This window comes from Fukomys damarensis, unplaced genomic scaffold, assembly GCF_012274545.1.
Source record: "Fukomys damarensis isolate Sample0158 unplaced genomic scaffold, DMR_v1.0_HiC HiC_scaffold_28, whole genome shotgun sequence".
Lineage (NCBI taxonomy): Eukaryota > Metazoa > Chordata > Mammalia > Rodentia > Bathyergidae > Fukomys > Fukomys damarensis.
The window spans coordinates 10070485-10095233 of NW_022900940.1; the positions used below are offsets into that span (position 1 = coordinate 10070485).

At 35.4% G+C, this 24749-nt stretch overlaps 1 protein-coding gene across 7 annotated transcripts in view; it reads left to right on the forward strand.

Moving 5' to 3' along the window:
• Cntn6 (contactin 6) overlaps nt 1-24749 on the forward strand; it is a 291448-nt gene that overhangs the window by 217831 nt on the left and 48868 nt on the right. For all 7 annotated transcript variants that reach the window (XM_033757030.1, XM_033757032.1, XM_033757034.1 and 4 more), the window contains one exon: nt 1518-1668. In XM_033757030.1, the coding sequence (XP_033612921.1) occupies nt 1518-1668 (151 nt within the window). The remainder of the gene's footprint in view (nt 1-1517; nt 1669-24749) is intronic.

The following is a 24749-nucleotide window of genomic DNA, read 5'->3' on the forward strand; positions in this document are numbered from 1 at the left end:
AGGAAAAAGGAAAAATTGATGAAATATAAGATGAAAGACACAACAAAGAGAAACCAACTTTTATTAGCTTTGGGAAGCATATAGTTATTCTTTGTCTGTGCCTTTTATTACTGCTGTTTTACTGAACATTTAGTATGTAGTCAGATCTAAAAATAAAATGAACAAAATTAAAGTGATCCTTATCTTCATCGAACTTGTAGTTTCACTGAGAAAAAAAAGTAAATTTAAAATGTGGTCAATTTAATTGTTGCTATCAGAACATGCAGCAGGTTCAATGTAACCTAAATGAAAGGTATTCTGTTCAATCAGAGATCATAAGAGAAAGCATGCACAGGCGATGAAGGGCAGAGTAGTAATATCTAAAAATCTCAGAAGCCAGAAAACATAGCAAATCTAAAAGGACATCAGTTCACTTGAACTTTAGGAATAGAGATTGATCACAGGGATTCCAACATCCATGATACTGGAAAGATTTAAATAAAGCCCAGAACGTCTACTACTTACCACCCTCATGAACTGGCATTTTTTCAGTGTTTATTTAGTGAAGACAAACCTGAAAATGACAAAGGCATTTTAAAAAATTCTGTCCAGCCTAGCCTATTTTCTTCTGTAGAATATAAACTCTATTTTACTACTTAAAATTTGCATGAAGAAATCAGAAATACTGACAAACTATTTCTGATTTTTTTCACTGGTATTACACATGTGTGTATGTCTGATATATCCATACATGACTGATCACTTGGCTTGCCTGAGTTAACACTGAGTATAGAAGAATTATATTGGTGAATATATAAAATAGACAATATATTTAATGTATATAAGTAATTAAATTTAATTTTTTATTATAGCACTAAAAGAAAGAAGGCATGTCAGTTGTGAGCAAGGGATTGGACACATCTATCACGAGTGTGCGCATGCACTCACACACACACACACACACGCACATATTCTTGCATGTGCACACATATACATTTGGGTATATATTGAAATACAGGGTTTATATTCCCATATAGGGTCATTATATTGGCAGGAATAGATTTCATGATTACCCAGTCAGAATTAAAAATCTCAGTATTGTTGCTTGTAAGACCATCTTTATCCTCTTCATTATAAATGCTCCTGAGGCTGTAATATTTTCTAACTAGCTTCCTCTCTGCCACCTTAAATTATTTATTGCAATGACTATAATGAACACCAAAACAAATTATGTTTCTTGAGCACTGACTTGGTGTCAGGTACTATGCTATTCTATTGTATAACTCTTATCTTATTTAATTTTCACACTGGCTCCCTGAGGTAGTATCTGTTGTTATCTTCATTCTAGAAGAAATCTTTCATTCTACAAAGGAAAACAGAGTCTCCAAAATGTTGTCAGTGACTGGTCCCAGGACAGCTTGAACCAAGATGTTAAAGAAACAATTCTGAGTGCAAATATTAGATTCTATCTAGAATATTGATTTAGCTCTTGAATCACTGCATGTTAATTAACAGTTTAATTTTTCATTTCACTTTAGCCTCTGCTCCAGATTTCTCTAAAAGTCCCATCAAAAAAAATTCTATTGTTCAAGTCAGTGGGGATATTGTTATTGAATGCAAACCAAATGCTTTTCCCAGAGCAGCTATCTCTTGGAAAAGAGGAACAGAGAGCCTGAGACAAAGTAAAAGGTAAAATAATCTTTATTTTTAAAGTAATTCGAAATATTTTGTAATATAGTACCTTCCAAATTTTTAGGGTTTAGTAGTCCTTCCAAACTTCTCTTTGCTAGGAGAAACCTTCAATGGCATACCTAATGATACCAGCATTTTTCATACGATGCTAAAAATAAAAGCATGAAGATGAGACCTGTTTGTATAATTTGGCTGCGAAATTTTCATTGCATATGCTTGTAATAGATATGTTTTTTAAAAATCCTTTAAGACCTTTTTCTGTATTCATCTTGAAGGCTTTTTTCTGACCTAACCTGCTGAGAAATCGGTGAGAAGAACATTACACAAAAGAGAGACACACTCAAATGCACACATCTGGTGTTGTGGTTTTTAAATAGTCACACAGGTGTTCACCCCATGACAAAATGAATTCACCACATGAAAAATTATAGAGAGGTTCCTGTAGAGAAAGAAGGGAGGTTTCTTTCTGTAATGCATGCAGTGAAGAAACCCTGGGTCAGCACTGGCATGCATTCTAGAATAGTGTGAGAGAACAATACAGGTATTTTTTTCTATAATGAATTTCATTCCTTTATACCTTTGACACTTGGAGGACCAGATCACAGTCACAGATTTATTTTAATGACCTGTATGTATCTCTGACTATGATTAAGATGCATTTAGCTCCGTCTCTGATTGAACCATTGTGTTAAAGATGTAAAAAATGATCCCTTAATCCTATGAGCTCTTCCTCAGCATCATATACATCACTAACTCATATCCACACCTCACAATGCAGGTAAAAGGCAGGTGAAAGGGAGAAAAACCAAAGTATAATTAACAATGTCAATTGTCAACCATCTGAATGAACCTTGGAGGACTGGAGCATGAGTTGATACAAAGGGACAGTCATCATAACTCTGAACTTTGTCAACTGTTGTTTTGGGGAAGGTAGATCCATGCTGAAGGACAGGCAACATTTCAGAGTAACTAGAAATCTGAATTTTGACACCGAATCTCAAAAAACAGGGGGAAAAGAATCCTATACAAGGGATACAGGGGACACAATTTTGATATTTCTAGTCTCTACGTTATGACAGTAGCCAAGGAAGGAAAACAGGGAATAAAACTAGCAAACAAGAAGAGATTTGCATTGTATGGAATATTATCATGATAATATCTTATATCTTATAGACATCTCCATGTGCATAATAAAATATGCAAGAAAGATCACCTTCTAGGGAATTTTCCTCTTATGTCCTCCTTTCTCCATATGCCTTTATATCCTTGGACTATAAAAATTTTTCTGAGTTTATAGCTAGTATCTGTAGAATAAATGTGTCAGGAAGCATGAATATGCAAGCCATTGCCACCTTTAGAGAAAGTCTGTTTGGAGGGACATCCCTCAAGATAAAGGAAGAGAGCAAATGCTTTAAAACTAAGGTGAAAAGAAAGATAAAAGGAAAACTGTTGGCTCTGCCCAATTTGAGCTCCTCCCTCTGTATGCCCTGGATTTTAAATGTTTCCTTTTTCATTCCTGTAGCCTAATCATCAATGTTTAAATGCACTTGAATGCACTGCTGTGGTAAGAAAAGTTTAGAGAGCCCGCAGAATCCAACGCAGCAGATGAACTGTTTAGTTCTGTGATGTTTGATAAAGTGATTCCAAAGTGCTAACCCAAGGAATAGGCATGACTGACTGCCCTTTCCCTCCCCTGAGCCTTAAAGGACCGAACACAAAACATGTGGAGTAGAGAAGGAACAGGAAGAGGATCTGGGTAAAGGCAAGTAAGAGAGAAGGGAATAAAAATATCTGACCAGCACAAGGGATACTGCATTTCAAAACAAGTTTTCAGATTTTTGTTTCCTTTCACTTTGCCCATACCAAATAAATGTAGGATCTTTGTAACATCACAGCAGTGACTAATATCAGACTGAGCATTGTCTCACTGATGTTAAAGGAGTGATCCCTGTGATTCTATTTACAGATTATTCTTCTGTAATTCACTCTTTTTTTTTGCTTTAGGATTTCATTGCATGTTTTAGCAAATGAATTATCTCTTGAACATGCATTGTTTAAAAATTGAAAAAATAATTGAGTCCCAACAGAATGTAGTAATTACAGACTTACATCTCTGTTTGGTACACATTACACTGAGCAGTAATTTGCAAAGGGTCATAGAGCCAGCTCCATAAGCCTTTGTTTCTTTGCATGTTCCCTGTCCTGCCTCCTCTTGTACGACCTTCTGACCTGACTGGTTTCATTAACTGCTTGGCTTAATGCTATTTATTGGAAAATACAATCTCTGCTTCTATTTGTGTTGGCTTACTGGCTTTTTGGTGGTCTCATTGTAGGGATTTCTGGACTAGTTGAAAGTAAAAATTAAGAGTATGGAAGGTAGGAAGGAGAGAGAAAGAAAGAACATTAGTATTTACTCTGGAGATGGTGTGATCCTGTATAAGATCCTAACTCTGATGTTTGCATACTTAGAACAGTGTAAATTTAGGTATTTCATTTTTCTTCTATAGATCTTCATATGGAAGATAAAATAATTGTATTTACACACACACACACAAAGGAAGGTTATCTCATCTATGTTGGGACATTAACATTAATGTTTATGTTGGAAACTGATTTTGTTTTTAATGAACACTCTTCTATAAAGTGATGTTGTCAGGACAGATCCTAACTTCTAGAATTAAAAAAAAAAACAACCCTTCATCTAATTTGAAAAAAAGCAACCAAAGTGGAAGAGTGTTCTGGATAACTCAATAATAAAAAGATATTAATGCTACACAATACTCCTCCGTACGTTTTGAACAAATGAACTAAGGTAATTTGAATTAGTGCGACTGTGCATGTGTGTGTGTTTGTGTGTGTGTGTGTGTGTGTGTGTGTGTGTGTGTGTGTAAGAGAGAGAGATCATATCCCCAAAACAAATTAAATTAAATGTCCCAAGAGACAGGGACAGAGTATAGAGCATAGAGTTTAGCTGGGAAATTACTTTTTTAGATTTGATGACAAAATGCAAGCAAGGTTTATCACATACATAGATATTCATTTCAGTCTCTATTTCAAAGGGGAGAGAGAAATAGCCCATTTCCTAAATTTTATAAACCCAGATCCTAAGCTCAAACACACTGAGCCTCAGAACACATTGTGTAATGTCACACCAGGATGATGATTTCACTTAACTAAAATATATGTGACATCTGGCTTCTCATATCTCTGGTAATGGATGACTCAATTGTGTATAGAGAAAAAATAGTCAGATATAAACAAAAGTTTAAAATTTTAGAACGATTCCAAGGAGAAGTAGTCTTTAGTTCTTGACCTTGGAAATACTGATGTGAGGGATTTTTAGTTTCTGTCTTAAAGCTTCTGCATGGTACTGTCTACTTTGAAATTTCATTGTCACTAACTCTTGCTGCCAATAAAGTGTAACTACCTGGAGATGGTTGAGAGGCCTCTAAAGGAGCTATTCCAAGCAATCATATACTATTGCCTACTTATAAAAAATAGTAGCAATATATAAGTATTTTGACAATTTCTTCTAGTTTTTTATGAATCAAGACCTGTATAACAGAGCTAGTGGGTAACGGGGTTTAAACTTTGAGCTATGTCTTTCATCTCCATATCCACATCTTTTTTCTGAACATAATAGAAAATATACTTTGCTCAATTGTTGAAGCACTGTTGACATCTTTTGATCTATTTAGTGTGTTCAAAACCTCAGGTCAAGGAACTTTTTTCATATGGTAGACATGTTTCTTATTAGCCTGCGTAATGTCATCAAAGTTTTGCCTGGTTTAAGAATTCTGCCTTTACACTAAGTGCCTGTGTGCATGACAGACTCTAGAAAATTTTCCTCTATCTGAAAATAAGTTAAGGACACTAAATATTCCGAAGGCTACTTCATTTCCCTCTGTGAATTAGTTGTCATGCAATGTCTTTCCCATACATGTTGGATATACCAGTAATTTAAAGATAGGAGTTAAATGGAAGGGAATCAAAAGTTATATCACTCTGTGAAAACCTAGGATATATTAAAATATCTTTACACCAGGAATTATAAAATATGCATTCTCTTCTCACTTCTATCATTAATGTGTATGTGATTGTACATTAAATTACTAGCCCACTATTTTTCTCTTTGATATCCCACATTCCTGGGTTTGAGAAACAGCAATAAGAAAAATCAAGCACCATATTCATGCAGTGACTGCACAAAGACAACAAATTAATCATAAATCAACAGAAAACATTAGACTGGCAGGTTGAAATTGCAAATTCTCTCTTAGTTATGATTTTGTATATATTTTAAGGAGTTGCTCAGGTGACCCATGACTAGGCTAAACATGATGATTGTTGTGAGTCTTTTTTATATGTAGAAATATCTGGTTGGATGGATTCAGAGGGTATGGAGAACCCTTGTATCTAGTTCACAAGGACAATGATTATCACTGTTCAATCTACTATAAGTGTGAGATTCAGCATGGAGCAAAACCTGGAACATAGCACACATCAATACAAATTTTCTGATTGTGAATTTAATAAAAATTAAAGTTTACTTTAATGACTTGAGAGATTTTATAGTTAAACCAAAACTGTAATAATGAATACACTCATAATCCTCTCATTTAATCCATTAATTCTACAAATATTCATTGAGCATCTGTTATACACCAATTACTCTACTAAGTGCTGGGGATAAAATGTTAATCTAGAGCTAACCACATGGCACATAACATTCTCTTTGCCATTTTTTAAGGAATTATTTTTCTGCAAGGTAATTTGAAGTCATAGATTGGAGTTGGAAGCCCAATTCTGCTTGACTTAGGTAATAACTCAGTAAATCCTTGCTTCTAAGGTGATACAATTTGGAAAAGAGTACTTGTCTTTTTGTTTTGCTTTGTTTAAATGTTTCAATTTTATTTTAACACAAAAAGTTAGACAAAGGAAAAGCATAAATACAGAAGCATAGCTTTTTGAGGAAAAGAAGTATAAATGTTGCTAAAATAGCAAAATGGAAGCATTACATATTTTCTAAATTTGCTTTTTTATACGGGCTCACACAAAATGCTTTATAGTCTACTGAAAGATTTATACTTAATTTCTATATGATTTGAGTTCAAAATGCAAGAGTTTTTGAATCTTGGCCTGTGTTGCAATATTTTTAATAAAGTAATATTTCACTTTAAATCATAAGACATGCATTCAGTCAATTGTTTGAAAAATAAATCCTAGTTTTGCTGGCAATCTCTCCCTCATTATGTCTTATACAGGAATATTTTCCTGAATCAAAAGCAAGATTACAAATCCAGTCTACTAAGTCAGAAGTTTAATAGCTACAGAAATCTCATCACTGATATGTGAGATGTACTTTTACTACTATATAAATGTACGAGCACATCTAAGGGGTTCTTCTGGTTAAGAGGATAAACACTCCTTAAACTGGTGGTTTGAGGGAGCACTCCTATATTAGTAACAATTCTCTAAAATAAATAATACCTGTGCTTAAATAAATCAGATTTTTGCTGCTTGTTTCACCTCTTGCTATTGTTTTTGTTTTAATTAAAGACAACACTGCAGAAGTACCAGAGATATTGGCTTAAAGATTTGTGTTCTAGTTATTCTTCCTTTGCATAAAGTGAGAAGATAAAAATCAAACCAAGCCAGGTTTACCATTTCCAAAGAATAAGGGCCAAGATTAGATGCAGCCAATACCTCGATTTGAGTTTCTAAAATGTGTGAGTTGGTCTATGCAACTAGTTGGTACTATTGCGTGTACAAAATAAAGGGAAAATGAAGGGAAATCAGCCTCTCATTAAGAAGAAGAAGATTTCTTGTGTTTCTATTTTAATATTTATTTATTTAATCCACTTGGATTTTGGCTTAGTGCATGGTAAAAGATACTGGTCTAGTTTTAATCTTTGACAAGTTGAAATCCAGTTTTTCCAATACCATTTATTAAAGAGGCTATCTTTCCTCTAGTGATGGTGTTTGGCTCTTTTGTCAAAGATGGGGTAGCTGAGTATGTCAGGAGTTGTTTCTGCATCTTCTAATCTGTTCTGCTGATCCTCGGGTCTGTTGCTTTGCTAGTACCATACTGTTTTATCACAATGGCTTTGTAGTATAGTTTCAAGTTGGGGAATTCTGATACCCCCTGCCATGTCTTTGTTGCCTAGAATTGCTTTTGCTATTCTAGGTCTCTTCTGATTCCAAATGAATTTTTGGATTATTTTCTCTAGTTCTATGAAATATACTATGGGGATTTCAATAGGGTTTGCACTGAATCTTATAGCAGTTTTGGAAGTGTGGCCATTTACACTATATTGATTCTTCCTACCCAGGAACAAGGAATGTATTTACATTTTCTGATATCCTCTTCAATCTCTTTTTTTAGAGTGTTGTTCTCAATGTAGAGGTGTTTTGTTTCCTTTGTTAGATTGATGCCTAGATATTTCAATTTTTTGGATGCTATTGTAAAAGGGATTGTTTCCCTAATTTCATTCTCAGTGTGTCTGTTATTTGTATACTAGAAGGCTATTGATGTTTTTTAAGGCTACTGATTTTTGAGTGTTTACCTTATATCCAGCTACTTTACTGAATCTGTCGCTTAAATCTAGAAGTCTATTGGCAGAATTTTTGGGGGTCTTTTATGTAGAGCATCATATCATCAGCAAAAAATGACAGTTTAAATTCTTCCTCTACTGTCTCTATTGCTTTTATTTATTTCTCTGTCTAATTGTTGTGGCTAATATTTCCCAAACTATATTGAACAAAGGCCTGACAGTGGACATCCTTGTCTTATTCCTGATTTTAGTGAGAATGCTTTCAGTTTTTTACCATGTAGTATGATGTTGGCTGTTTGTTTTTCATAGAGAGCCTTTATCAACTTGAGATAAAGACTACCTATTACAGTTTTCTGCAGTGTTTTTATTGTGAATGAGTGTTGAATTCTTTTCAAACTTTTATTTGCATCTTTTGAGATGATCATATGGTTTTTATCTTTGATTCTGTTAATATTTGATTCTGTTACATTTATTGATTTATGTATGTTGAACCATCCTGGCATCCCTGGAATAAATCTGACCCGGTCAGGGTGTATAATCTTCTTGATGGTCTTCTGTATTCTGTTTGCAAGTATCTTATTGAGGATTTTTGCATCTATGTTCAGTAAGGAAATTGGCCTGCAGTTCTCTTTTTTGGTTAGGTCTTTCCCTGGTTTGGGAATCAAAGTAACACTTGCTTCCAGGAATAAATTTGGAAGTATTTCATCCCTTTCAATTTTATTGAAAAGTTTAAAGAGTAGTGGCAACAGTTCCTAACCAAATGTCTTGTAGAATTCAGCAGTCAAGTCATCATAACCTGGGCTTTTTCTCGTTGATAAATTTTTAATTACATTTTCAATTTCACTTATTGTAATTCAAGTGTGTAGAATTTGTATAGCTTCTTCATTCAACTTTGGTAATTCATATGTATCTAGAAATCTGTCCATTTCTTCTGTGTTTTCCATTTTATTAGTTTACAGGTTCTTGAAGTGGGTATTGATGATCCTCTGGACTTCTGGTAGATCTGTGTGACTTCATCATTTTCATTCCTAATTGTATGAATTTGAGACTTTTCTTTCCTTTTTTTGATAAATTTGGCCAAGGGCTTATCAATTGCATTTATTCTTTTGAAAAATCAATTCTTCAATTTCTTGATTTTTTGTATCATTCTCTTAGTCTCCATTGCATTGATTTCCACTCTGATCTTTATAAATTCCTCCTGAGCTTTGGGTTTCTCTTGCTCTTCTTTTTCTAGGAACTTAAGATTCACCATTATCTTGTTTATTTGAGCTCACTCTGTTTTCTTAGTGTGGGCATTCACTGCTATGTATTTCCCATGTAAAATTGCTTCCATTGTATCCCATATGTTCCTGTAAGTTGTACTGGCATTATCATTAAATTGTAGAAGCAGTCTTTCTTTGTTAATTTCTGCTCTGACCCACTGGTTGTTCAGGAGAGTGTTATTCAGTTTCCATGTGTTTGTGAAGTTCTTACAGTTTCTTATGCTAAGGATCTCCAGTTTAATTACATTATGGTCTGATAGTATGCATGGGATAGCTTCAATTCCTTTGCATTTACCTAAACATGTTCTATGAGCTAGTATGTGGTCTGTTTTGGGGATTGACAGTGTGCAGCCAAAAAGAATGTATATTCTGATTAGTGGGGTGGAACACTCTGTAGACATCTATTAATCTATTTGTTCAAAATGGTTCAGTTCTAGTATTTAATTGTTGGGTATTAGTCTAGATGATCTGTCTATTTGTGACAATGGGGTATTGAGGTCCCCCACTACAATTGTAGTGCTTATTTGGTGTTTTATGTCCCTTAATATTTGTTTTGTATAGTTGGTGGCATTAGTGTTTGGTGCATATATATTTATGATTGTCATCTCTTCCTGTTGGGTTTTTCCCTTTACAAGGATGTAGTGACCTTCTTTGTCTCTCTTATTTAGTTTTGGTTTGAAATTTACTTTGTCTGCAAATAAGATAGCTACCCTGCTTTTTTCCAGGTTCCTGTCACATGGAGAACTGTTTTCCATCCTTTTACTTTCAGTCTGAGTTTCTTTTTCAAGTAGTTCTATTTATTTTACATAGTATATTGTTGGATTTTGCTTCTTAATTTAGTCTGCCGGTCTATTCTTTTGATTGGTGAATTGAGGCCACTGACATTAATGATTATAACTTATATGTAACCCACAGAGTTGTATGGGATTCCAGTGCCATAGCCAGTGTGGAAGAACCAGTGATCTGCATACAGTCCACTACCACTGGATACATTTATTGCTGACATCCCATCCTTTAAGCAGATGCCATTGTTCATGCTCAAATGTGGCAGTCAGAAAAACAACTGAAAGCTTAGCCCTTCCAAGTCAAGGTGAATGCAGAGTAAGCACATGTCAGCAAGGCATTCTGAAGCAATGAGAGAAATCAATTCTATGTCTGTTAAGCTTGATTAATGTGTTATTTACTTTTCTCTTTGCTGAGACAAAAATACCTGACTGCCAAAGTTAAAAGGGAAGGTTTTTTTTTTTTTTTCCTTACCGTTTATAGAAGTTTCAGTCCATAATCAGCCAACTCCAAGGCAGAGATGACAAACTGGCATGGCAGAACTGAAACAACGTGGTACACACAAAGCAGCAAAGGTAACAAAAGAGAGTATGACAGCATCTTTCTGCCCCTTTCATCTTATTTGGACTACAGGAATTAGAGTGGTGCCAAACTAGTCACTCACTTGTAGTGGTTTAGTAATCACGTGCCCTTAACCCCAGCATCACACATCCCAGATTCAACCACCTCTGAAAAAAAAAAAAGTCCCACTGCATCCACAAGAGTATTTGGGGTACAGTTTAACACAAGCCATGACAATTAATCACTTCTTCTTTTTATTGTAGATTTGCTTAGCAAATGAAATGACAGAAATCAAAAGTCCTAGATTCATCTCCTTATGCCTAGTGACTGCTGGCTACCTATACCTATGCAGGATCATTCCCTGAATTTGACAAGAAATGTTAACCCCAGACAGCTCATTGTTTTCCTGGGACAGCATTAAGCACAATGCCAGAATCTCCCATTGCTTAGTGATAATGGACATACAAGCTCTCAACATAAACCAAAAGATGCACAGAAGAAATTATGTCCTGTAACTGAAAGAACAATAATAGGATCCATAAGTGATTCATAGCATTTCTACCTCTTCCTAAAAACATAAAAATATAATACAATCTAGATGCATGTCAGACAAATTGTCAGTAGAAATTTAAAAAATCTATCATAAGCATCTCCCATTTGCTGGTAGTAGAGCAGGCACTTTACATGTCTCAAAACATTAAAAAAATTTTTGCACATTCTGATTATTTCTGGAGATCATAGTTGTCACAGGATATACGGTTACATTGGACTCACTTTTTTTTCTCTGTAATCTCAAAGAGCTAAATACAAACACACTTCAGAATTCACAATCAAGCTCACTGAATTGTAGAAATATTAGCCCTTAGCAATTGTTCTCAGAATGTGATTGTTTTCTACAGGCTTGAAATAAGAGGGCAATTGTGCTCTCTGAAACCCATTCCATTACCTTTACTTACTTGCCCCAAGTATATATTTTTGAACAGATCTTATCAAAGTGTACATTCCATATGCTTTATCCCACAATAATGCCACCATTAAACCCTGCAAGGCCTTGACTACCTGGAATACACAAGCACCTTGTGAGAACAAGCAAATCCATTAGGTTGCATGGACTTTTATGTAAAATATAGAGCAGACTTCCACTCTCATCTACTTGGCATTCCAGCACTTCAAGACCAGCCTTGAGAATACAATATTCCACTGTAGGAAATGCTGATGGGAAAGCTTTGGTGATGGCAGAGGGAGATAAAGATAAAGAAGCCAAGATAAGGGATAAGGAAACATAGAGATACTGGAAGAGATACAACCAGGAAGAGACAAGAGAGAAGACATAGTTATCGTGCAACTCACTTGATCTTTCCGTTCCTCCCATGTAAAAGATTCACCTAAGAAGAGCTGCAACAATGCTCAGGGCATAGCGTCTGACACAGAAAAGAAAAAACTAAATAAAACTTAGCTTTTCTTCATCATTCTTCTGACTGACCTACTTGGACAAAGTAATTCTTTTAGATACAAAGCTCCTTGCCTAATATTTAGCTACTATTATATTTTACCCCAGAAGTCTTTTTGTGACTATCTTACCTTAGAGTGTCACCCAGTTAGGATCTGGCTGCCTGAATATAAGATAACTAACTATATGATCCTCTCTCCCTGTTTGATGCTTCTCTAGATATATTACAATAGCTACCTTTTAAATTGTTACTGCTCCTTTCCGTTTACCATTACTCCTGAGTGTTCAGTCTTAATAATAAGAAAACCCTCCTCACACATGCCCTTTCATTGCAGAGTTAGCCATCGCGCTGCAACTGAACAGGGGGCTTCTCTGCCACTTCCTCTTCCTTGCAGAGCTTCCTAATGGAACAAGCAAATAAACCTAATTTTATTTTGCATCACCAACTGCTTACTGTAATAGTGCTTAGTACATCAGGTAGCACGTGTATCAAGTAGGCAAATGAACCATATGTTCCTATGTTTAAGGAAGAATGACAGTCTGCATAATTCCAGGCTTATTACAACCCCCCTTCTGTGCTGCCTCTTTGTAATAAAATTTTAAATTGTTCATTCTCAACTCCTGAGAGTCTTGTTAAGGTGAGCCTTTCCAAGGGGATGCACGCTGAAGATGTCAAGAGCCATCTGATTCTATTGCCTGTGTCACAGGAAGATATAACAAGCTAAATTCCTGTAGGTCCCCTTGTCAGTCATGTTCTTGTTTTTCCCTTTTGGTGTGTAATCTTGCTTTCTTTATCCCCACTGGTCTCCACCAGTGTGGGGCACTAAGTCTTTCTCACTGTTCATGAAGAACCACCTGTGTGCCATGGGCTGAAAATGCTCCAGTTCATTAACAATGTAAAGTCTCCTTTAAAACCAACCTGCATATCTGGGTATGTGCTGTTTTGCACTGCCAGCCTGTGCTTGACTATTACTGCTGAAAGTCCCCATTTCAGATATTTACCTGTAGCTTTAAACCAAGGATAAATATAACAAAATAGCTTCACAAAAGAAGTAACATAAATTTTCTTGTGCAGCATGGGATGTCCAAGTAGGTTGGCCGGAAGAATGATGAAGATAAGCTAAGTTTTATGTTGTTTCGTTTCTGTGTCAGACACTATGCTGTGCATGTTCCAGCAGTCCTTCTGAGGTCTACATCTACAACGGAAAGTAGATAAATTTCAGTTTAGAGATTCTGTGCAGTCAGAGTCAGTTTCAGTATGTTTTAAATTTGATTGTGCATCCTAGAAGCCTTAGAAGAACTGCGGATCCAAAGACTGTGTCCAAGATTGTGATTTAGTAGTTTTGAAATAGGTCAAAGGATTCTGCATTTTTATAAGCTTGCGTCTTTAGCCCCCAAGAGAATCTAAGGCTATTGAATACCACCTGGAGGAACACTAGTTTGGTGTGTACACATTTTCCTTCCTCTCAGAACCTTTGCTTCCTACACTAAAAGTTCAAGCTTTCAAGTTATTTCGTTGTTGAAGAGACGTAAAGTTCTGTGCTACATTACTTGTAGAAAATGTGAGTACAACTTGCTCTAGAATAGTGGCAGCTTACTATTGGTGCTTGCTTCTAATTTATAAATGACATTTCTTTCTTCCAAAATTTACATAAATATTCAATGAGAATAACATTATAGACAGAAAAGATCAATTATTAGTGCAATTTATACAAATGACCTTTTGTTCTTTCATTCTTTAGCGAAGAAAATAATACTTGATATGATTAATGTATGATGTTACTGAAAAAGAAATGGTTGGTTGGTATTTGTTATGCCCATACTTTGCTTTTAATGCTACTGAGCAAATGGAAATAAACAAGTAAAAATAAATAAATAGACAATTTCTTCTTAGTACAGCATAGCTGAATCAATAAAAACTGAAAATAGTACAGATACGCTAATATATCCAAAAGGAGGCAGGAGGCTGTCAGAACACATTGTTAGTCACTGGCAATGATATTCTAATTTCCTTTTCCTTTTTAAATGGAATTTTAGAATTTTTTTTCCAAGTGGAATTTGTGTAAGAACATGTTTTATACAACATGAGATTGAACCATTCTGTCTAATATTCTAGATGGAGAAGCACTGCCCCAACCATGTGCCACCTGCTTCTCACCCTCAAGTAGTTCTTAGTATCCCCTAAGGTTCCCAAAGTTCTCTCTGGACCACAGTGTGAGGACTGTTCATTCAAATGTGACTTGTCATACGTGTCACTTATAAACCAATTTGACAGGCCTTGTGCAAGATGCTGGTTTATGAATAAAATGGGCTCAGAGTCCTGTTGAGGCAGAGAGGTCCAAAGCTCCTGCGAAACAATGCAAACGTGTGAAAACTGTTCACTGATTCAGCTTACCGGAGTCCAGAAAGGCCTTGTCAGGTTGGAGGTGAGGGAGCTGGCCCTTCAAGACTGAGTAGTGATTTTTCCTAGCATAGGAAAAGGGAGGAATTAGGGACTTATTATGTGAATTTTTACTCTATACAAGGTGTCATACTTGGAGACACTTTAAAGTTAGACATAGACTTTCCTACTTTAAGACAAGATTCATGTTCCTCAAGATTTCTCTACATACAAGTAAAGGAGACTCAGATCATTTTATGAGCCACCCAAGAGTTGACTCTGACTATAGAAGAGATGCTGGTTATAAATTTTTATTTTAACTCTGATTAAATTAACCAATATATCCAAAAATCTATTCTTCTCATACTTGTCTCTGAGTTTCAGCAGGGAGGAATAATCATGATGATAATTGTGCCTATTTATAAAGTACCTGTCATGGACGGGGAGTGTAGATACAGTTTGGTAGATCTTTCATGTAAGAGGTATTTATTCATGCTTTTAGATGACCAAAATTAAGGTTTAGCAAAAGTTAGGCATCATATACACTTAGTCACGTGCCCAGTAAGTCATAGAAAAGCATTCAGTTCCAGGAAACTGTGACTCCAAAACCAGAGACAGGGAGGGAAAGAGGGAGAGTGTATCAGTCAGTGTTACTGAACAGGTTTAATACAAAATGTATAAATATATGAGGACTTACAAGATTAGCTTATAATGGCCACCCACAGTGTCAGGTGTGGAAGAGCTCAAAAGGTCTGTCAGTGCTAGGGATGAAAGGATCCAGTCAAAGGCCTGGAGCTCACTGCAGTATCCCGTGTGAGACCCTGTGAGGAGGCCGGAGTATCTGCAGTGGAAGTCAGGAGATGATATCCAAAGGGAAGGTGAGCACTGGAGGTCCTCTGCAGAAACAGAATCTAGCCTGCCATCTTTTTTTCACTTTTATAAAATTCTGGGGACCATCTGTCCTAGGGTGGGTCTTCCACACCCAGGACTATGCCAAGCCAATTTAGTTGTGTGTTTCTTACTCAGTTAGCAGTTGATTAACTAGCACAGAGATGGAGAGCTTTTTAAATTCTTATTTCTGATGAATTGTAGTGTCCATTTTCGGACCCACAAGCATACCTTCAAACCATGCACATTGTTTTTTATTTGTCCAGAGTTAGATGTAAAACTCTTCTGAAAACTGGTTATATAATCAAACTCTATTTTTAAAAAATTAATTAAAGTTTCAAATAAATCTGTGTTGTCCAAATGCTGATAGGAAGAACCTTACTGATTCACAACAATAAAATAAGTAAAGCTTATTTAGTGGCTTAGCATCCTGTATCCATAGTGACTAAATGATAGATTAGACTTTTAATTAAACATCAAATGTAATTTTTGATAATATGTAAACATAGATATACAGATTAAACACACATTGATGAGCTTTGTCAGCTCCATAAAGGAATGGATCTGGGTAGGAAATTAGTAGAAGAGAGTCGCGGTCAGCCGATTGGAGTCCCTTCTAGGTTGGTGCCTGTCTCAGCCACTTTTGTAAACCCAACTTTTAGACTCTTAGGAAAGCAGTAAATCTTTAGCCAAACTTGATTGAAAATAAGAAATTTCTCTCCATATATCCTTTTCAAAGCCATGTTCAAGATAGCAGGAGTAATTATTTCCCAGATACTCATATTCTGAAATCATCAGATTAGAGAGAGTGCAAAAGAATAACATCCACTATTTTTCTGGCACAACTCTTTTGCTTTTCATGCCAAAGGAAAACCAAGAACCTTGGGGCTGAAGTTACTGGTTTAAAGCCACTTCATTGTATCTGAGACAATCTATCTCAAAGTTTGAGGCAGGTTTAATTTCACAGTAGTTACCTTACTGAATTTCACATTTGTGAAATTTCATAATCATAAAGAAATCACATTGTTGTGGCTTATATCTAGATGTCCCCCCAAAACCTCATACACTTATAGATGGGGCTTTTCTGAGATGGCTGAATCTAGGGTGTGTGAATGTGGATTAGGAGTGTGAATGTGATTAGGAGTGTGGTGATTACGTTATCCAACTGATGGTTAGCATTGTTCCGGGTGTAGAAAATGGGAAGGCCACGCCTGAGTGTGGGTGGCACCACCCAAAGGCTTGTAGCCTGCATGTGATAAGAGGGAAGGAGTCCCTGTTTGCCTCCTCCTGCCTGCTCTGCTGTAGACCTCCTCTGCCACACCTCTGTATCACACCACCCTGCTTGGAGCCAGCCGTCTATGAACCAAAAGTCAAAATATGGCCATGAGCCAAAGCAAATATGACTGGGAGCCAAAGTAAACCTTTCTTCCTTTATCTAACTTGTAGATGTTGGGTATTTTGTCTCAGCAATGAAGAAAGTTACTGGACACACATACTAGGCTCCTCAGATGTAATGAAGACAAAGCCACGGTGCCCTCCCAGTTTTCAGGCTTCTCCATTCCATCTGCACAACTCTCTCCCCCGTTCATTTTGTGCGCCATTCTCTTAGCTATTATGGGAACACACTCCTTTTTTTCCCTTCATTTCTTTTTAAATCTTGTGTTCAGAAACTTTCTGTCCTTTGCCAACTTTATAATTCCCCGTCTTTTCTTTGAATTTAGTTGGGCTGTAAGGCATTTTAGCATATGAATCTATATTAACTCCCCTTTGTGTTTTCGAAGGCATCCCAAAATACTGCAGCAAATGGAGACGCTTTTCTTTATCTTCCCCTTCTTTTCTGAACAGCTGAGTATTCCTCTTAGGCCTATTTCGCTGGATTAATTTAGCTAAGCTTTCCATCTGATGCTGTTTTGTTAATGTTAAATCACATTTCCTTAACATTTTATGGTCGTCAGCCTTAGCAGCGCATTCTTTGGCATGCCATTGGAATTAAGACACATCATGACACCAAATAATTATGTTATTTAGCAACTGCTGTTATCTACCATCTCCTAATTTGTGTCATAATTCAATCAACCCTGAATCTGTGTTTGTGTTCTGTGTCAGCCGCTACAAAGCTGACACTTAAATCATTTCTGTATATTAAGCAAGGAGACACATTTTGATGAACACTGAAGTCTGAATATTTGTTTCTTTGTTTTCTCTGGAGTTTAGGGCAGTTGAATCAAAAACTTAACTGAATCCTCTGACTTTTCACACCAGTAATTACACATTAGGCATAAAATACAACTGCAGAAATGAGGAAATCTGAAAAATGAGGTACTGCCAGCCATAGCATTTTTATTCTTATTTAAATTAAACTATGTTGGTGTCAACTTCTAATCTCTACATAACACTTCCAAACAACACTTTGTTAATTAAAATCTTTCAGCTAGATGCATAAAGACCTGCAAATCATCTTTGAATAATTACTTTGTGCATGTATAGCTTCAGTGTTGAAAATACATATTTCTTCTGTCTGTTGAGAATGATAAAAACAACAGAAAAGGTAATTTAAAGGCACCCAGTGGTGTCTTTCTCATAGGCACCTTAGTGAACTCTGTTTGATGAGCACAGTTGGGTTTTGTGCATATTTGTGTACATCTGTGTGCCACCAGTTTATGATGCTTGTTCTTATGGGGTTTTGTAGTTTTTTATTTTCATTTCTCTTTCTTTCCTTTTTCCATTGCCTCAAATGTCCATCTATTGAAATCTTTATTTTCCTGACCTGAACTGCATATAATAGTGATGAAGATCTATTTTACATATTTGAGTTGTATTCTGACAAATTGAATGTATTTCTTTGTCTAAACCCTGATACTACACCGTGTGTTATGCAAAAACTAATTCCTATATCAATTAATCATTCTGCTTTATTACTAGCATTTATTTTTAAAGAAAGCCATTATTTGACTGACATGTTAGCTTACTAAATTTTATTGATAATCTCATTCGATATACATTCAGGTCTAGGAAAAGGAGGCTAAACTTTCAAAAGTAAATCCAATCAGAAAATATAATTGTGTTAAGTACCTGCTAATTTTAGATTGTGGAAAGTACAAATTATTATAAAAATAGAACCTATTTTGGGGTGTTCACTATCGTGTAGCTGTTATTTATACATTAACATAAATAAATGGCATTGTGAGGGTATTTGTTCCAGAACTTCCCACAGATTCCAGTGCCTGCAGATGCTCAATTCCTTCATAGAAAATGGAGTGGTATGTGCATGTAACCTACACACATCCTGCCAGGTACTTTAGATCATCTACAATTTACTTATAATATCAATGTCAATGTAGATGTTATGTAAATCATTGTATTCATTAGGGAATAATGGCAAAGTCTATTCATTATAAGTTCAAAACAGATGCAATTGTTTTCCTAATATTTTTGATCTGCAGTAGGTTGACTATTTGGATGGAGAACACATTGGAAATAGAAAGCCAACTGTGTGTGTATTGATGATATTATTTTTCATTTATTTCTGAAAGCAAATCGATGGTATTATTAATATTTGTATACCTATTTTTCATATAAAGTTTACATAGAAATAAAGGAGATTCTCCCTAAACAAGATGTCCAAATAGGAGAAGCCAAGCTCATACCCAAAGTAATCTGAATGTAGAGCCCATGGTCATAACCTTTATATAATCTGCCATGTTTTTTATTTTTTTAGTTTTTACAGTATATTGGGAAAGCAATGACTTATCTAAACAAAATTAAAAATAGAAAGCAACATAGTGAGTCAGTTAATGTTTTAGTAGAAAAAGCACTGGCTCTAAGCAGAATACTCAGATTAGGACAGTGGATACGTTACTTATAGAAATCCTTGCTTCTCAGTTTATCTACTTAGAAAAATTATGGTCCCTACTATTTCCAGAGACTGAGAATACTGGAACTATAGTGTTGGGGGGGTACTATAGTGTTAAAGAATGTTGTATATCATTTCATGGTCCCTTTGGAAAAAGAGCTCAATTCACTTTTTATACAAGCTCGACTCTGAGGCAGCAGGAATGAGGCAGGAAAATAACAACAATGGAAAAAATCTTACTTTACCACATTGAACCTTCTCATTTCAAGCCACAAAGGCATATAACTGGTAGGTGGCATCTAGGCTCTAAGCCATATCCATTGTCTCTAGACAGACTGTACAGAAAAACTACTTGAGAAGTGTCTGGGAAAGCAAGAATAAGGAATGTGTTCCCCTGACTGCCCTTTGACTAGTGGAGATGCATAAACTGAATTTAAGATCACCCATAGAGATAAGAGAACTGAAGAGAAGGGCCGGGGATTTAGCTCAGTGGTTCTGTTGCCTGCCTCGCAAGCACAAGGACCCAAGTTCAATCCCCGGTACAAAAAAAAAAAGAGAGAGAGAGAGAACTGAAGAGATCCATATATGTATTGAAGTAATGGTGATAGAGGTGACCTTGGGAATATGGATAGATTCAGACAAGCAGGTTAGACTACAAAGACTCTTCTAGGTGCAAGGGAAAGAAATTCTAGGCTTTATCATGAAAGTTCTATTAAAAAGTGTACTACAATTAAGATTTACGAATTATGAACATTTGTTTCCCCTTTGGAACTTAATCAGTTCTTATCTGTGGTCTTTCTCAAAACTCAGAATAAACAAAAGAAATGAATACAATATTCATCTGTAAATTTTCCATCTCTTTCTGGCACATTTCTTTTTATGTATATCTAAGTAAGAATTGCAAGTATATTGTGCTGTGCTCTATTTGACCTTCAACATTAGGACAAACAGGCTAGATTTATTTCCTCAAGCCCTCTCTTGAGCCAGTTTTCTTCATTTTTTACTTCATGGATGATCTTATAAGGGAAGATAAATTAAGTTTTCATAATTCATTGATTAAATCTTTTAACTTTGGCCTGGCCAGAAGTGTCAGATAATCTTCTATATAATTGTCACTGGGGTCATTTAAAGTTATTGACATAACAGATGAAAAGGACAACCTTTATTTTTATTTAAAGCCTTGGTTTGTTTCTAGATCATGTCAGTCATTTTTGTAGCTTGCTAAGGAATGTTTAAAAGATAGCTTATTAATCGACAATGAGATTAGCATAGATATTATACCTTAACTATGATAATCAAGTAGAAAGATCATTAAAATGCAAAAGCAATATTTGATCTAAAATGGACTCCAGTGGGACATTTTATGTAAAACCCAATTGTCAAGAGTAAAAATTTATACACACTTTTCCACTTTTTCTCTAACTCATTTTAACCCAATTTATTTTACATTTCCAAATATCAGTAAAATTAGACAGTCAATTAAAAATTCATGGTCTACAGTATTATCTTTAGACAGAACTGGAAGCAATACTCCAGTTAATAATCTCACTAGAAAAATAGCAGTACTGCTCTAGTTTTAGGAATAAGAATCTTATAATTGCCCAATGTCCTGATTTTTCTTAGTTTAATAAATTTAGCTATTGCTAATCTTCTATGTTCTCAGGTAACATATCTTATGATAAGCATTGATTGACATCAAACAAAAAGTTAGAGACTTCCTCATTTTCTTTTTGCACTTTGGAAACTAATACATTCATTTTTTTTTTTTTTAGTACTGGGAATCCAATTTAGGACCTTGTACTTGCAAGGCAGGCAGCAGAACCGCTGAGCTAAATCCTCCAACTCCAGATATATATCTTAAAGTTTGAGTATATTCAATTATCTGCAGCTATAAAATACATGTGAATATTAGTCTTTTTTATTTTCAGATACACATCTTTTTTTTTTTTTTAGTACTGGGAATCCAACTTAGGACCTTGTACTTGCAAGGCAGGCAGCAGAACCGCTGAGCTAAATCCTCCAACTCCAGATATATATCTTAAAGTTTGAGTATATTCAATTATCTGCAGCTATAAAATACATGTGAATATTAGTCTTTATTTTATTTTCAGGAAAGTAAGTTAAAACATTCCACCTTAGTGTTTATGTGACTCCTTAGAGTAACAAAATTTGACATGTATGTTGCAGGTGAAAAAACCCCACAAGTTAATTTGATAGAATATTCTGCCTCACAGGTGTTTATTCTCAATAGCCCATCAGACAAAGATGAGGGGCATGAAATAAGGCAAATGGACAGGTTATGTATTACTTTTGTTTTCTCTTTATGCTACCTATCCCCCTGACAGTCAGAAGATTGATATGTTGCAGTTCAGTTGTTTTGTAAAGCCTGACTTTAACATAACAGTTAACCTTGAAATGTTTGCATGTGTTGTTCTCTCAATTTTCTATATTCTCTATTTTCTAAGGCCACTGTAAGATCTACCCAGTGTCACCTGATTGCCAAACACAGCTTGTTGTTCTGAATTTTTACCTTGCATTAGAGGAACAATGAGATACATTACAAATGCTATTAATTGTTCTATCGAATGGCCATACTAAATTCACATCTTTACAAAACGTTTTAAAGCCAATGGCATAATTTGTAATTCAATCATCTAAGTCAAGTACTAAGCTCTGGTAATTTGGGCTTTTCTTTTCCTCACTTAGGTTAACTATTGAAATAATATAATTAAATGGATATTTGGGAATAAGACATGAGAGAAAGAGTGTCATTACTGAACTGAGAAATGATCATAGAGGAAGAAGAATGAAATATACAGATAGCATAAATCAAATTCTAGAACTTGGTGACACTGAATCAAGCATAGTCCAAGGATTGATAACTCTAGGTTACATAAAGCCACCAAAGACGCTGCTGAATTCAGCCAGACATAAGGATTTTAAGACAGTAGATACTAGCAACAATCAACATGAGATTTGGAAATAGTAGTTTACTCTTGGAGAAAAACAAAGGTCCAAGCATTAATATCAGAAAAGAATAAGAATTGGATTAACACATTACCTAGCATGAGTTAATTCCATCTTCATAATAACCATATTATCGTTCCTCAATAAAAACTAGAACATTGGATTACAAAGAGAAGTCACCAAAAACACAGATAAGAAGTTGCCTGAATTCAACTTTAAGGGAGAGCTTTAAGCAGTGAAACATCGCACTGGGAACTTTCTTGCTTGCATGATGTTCCTTTCAACAAAATCTTGTAATTAACCTGGTAATTCCATCCTTTGTCACACAGTCAGCATTTCATGCTTTTTAACAGCTAACTAGCAGTCTGCTGTATATGTATATCACATTTAATTAAGTAAAGAAGAAAAGTCAAACAGAAAATGAACCACTGCAATCTCACTCATAAGTGAAATCTTAAAATGTTGATCTGGTTAGGGCTGAAAGCAGACTAGTTGTTACCAGAGACTGGGGACAAAAATAGAGGAGTCAAGGGTTGAGAGAGGCCAGTCACTGTGCAATGGTATTTATTGTTAGATTGGAGAAATAAATTCCACTGTTGTGTGGCACGGGCGAGTGAAGGCTAATACATTATGTCATATCTCAAAATAGAAGAGAAGAACTTAAGTGTATTAAGCATAAAGAATGATAAAAATTTTAAAGTGATGAATGTGCCCTGAGTTGGTCATTGCCCAATGTATACATAAATCACATTATACCTTATAAATATGTATAAATATGAAGTGTCAACCAAAACTTATATAACAAAAGCCGGTATACATATTTCTGACCCCTTTGTTCAAAATATGACAAAACATTTCTTCCCATTCGCGTTGCTGTTATTCCTCATGAAACTATAGAAGTACATATATTCTTACATAGTATACGAAGTCAATTCACAAAATATTACCTACTTACTTCAGTGTACAGGTCAGAAACAGTGTTAAATATTTTACATCACTAATATTGTTTGATCCTTATGACTCTGGGACACAAATAATATTGATATCCCATGCCACACATGACAAACCTGAATACTTCAACTATTAATTCCCTTGGCTCTAGTCACACAAATATTAAATTTTGGGGGTAAGATTCAGTCACACGTTGATTGATCCCAAAGCCCATATTCTTGCCCACTCTGGTAATAACACAATAATTGCATAAGAGAAGAAAAACAATCCATAGTATTTACATTGCCATCATTATTATATATCAAAAGATTTAAGAAGGGGATACAGCCTGTCTTTATGACCTCATGAAAGTGGAGAGCTTTGAAAATATAACCATATATATGCATACACACACACACACACACACACACACACACAAATGATTTGCTGCATTTTAGGGTATTCCTGGACTCTGAAAGCCAGATTAAGAGTTTAGGATATTACAAGTCCAGCATATGCAAATGGGCACGCACACACGCACACACACGCACACATCTTGTGGCCTTAGTAACAATAGCTTTTAGCTTTGTTCTCGAAACTTGAAGTCAAAGAACACTTTATTAAAAAAGGTGCTTTCTGGTCTAAAGAGAGAGACACAGTTAGGATTTTGTCCCTATGCTGGCAAGTGGATACCTTCATTCACTTATTGCTTCTCTCCAGGCCTGTTTTCTGGTTTGTGAAATGGAAACAACAATAGCCAGCTCAGAGGTTTGCCCTATGGATTTAATGAATTAAGATTTATGACACACTTACTAGAGAACCTGTGTAGATAACCTTTTTAAATTTTGATCAATGAGTTTTAATATAATGAGGAAGAATACCATTGGCATTTAACACTATTACCGAAAGTGCTATTGTAACACTTGATGTATAGCTTCAAACACAGCAGGGATTTAGATCAGTGGTTCTACTGCCTGCCTGAAAAACAAGGTCCTGAGTTCGATCCCCGGTACAAAAAAAAAGCAGGTATTTAGCAAATATTTGCTGAAGAATTTAAGAAAGTAAAAAATTTTAGCATTCTTCAGGTGACAATCATGCATTTAGTGAGTATTGAATTTTTAGAGTCCTTTCTGTAGTTCCACGGTGTTCCTATATTTTTGTGCATATCATTGCTATCTGTTGTCAGTCACTAGTGTGACCTCAATATTAAATCCTAATGTGAAAAATATAACTATAATATGAAATCAATAGCATTATTGCTGACAATTTTTATGTTTACATTGCTAATTTTTGGTGAAAATCCCCATTTTTTTTATTAGCAGAATGTTTTTCCTGCTTTTCACACATAGCCAAGCTTACCTATATCGTGATTATAAATTTTTTTTTTTGAGACAGGGTCTCACTATGTAGTTGAAACTGACCTGCAACTCACTATGCAGCCCAGGCTGGT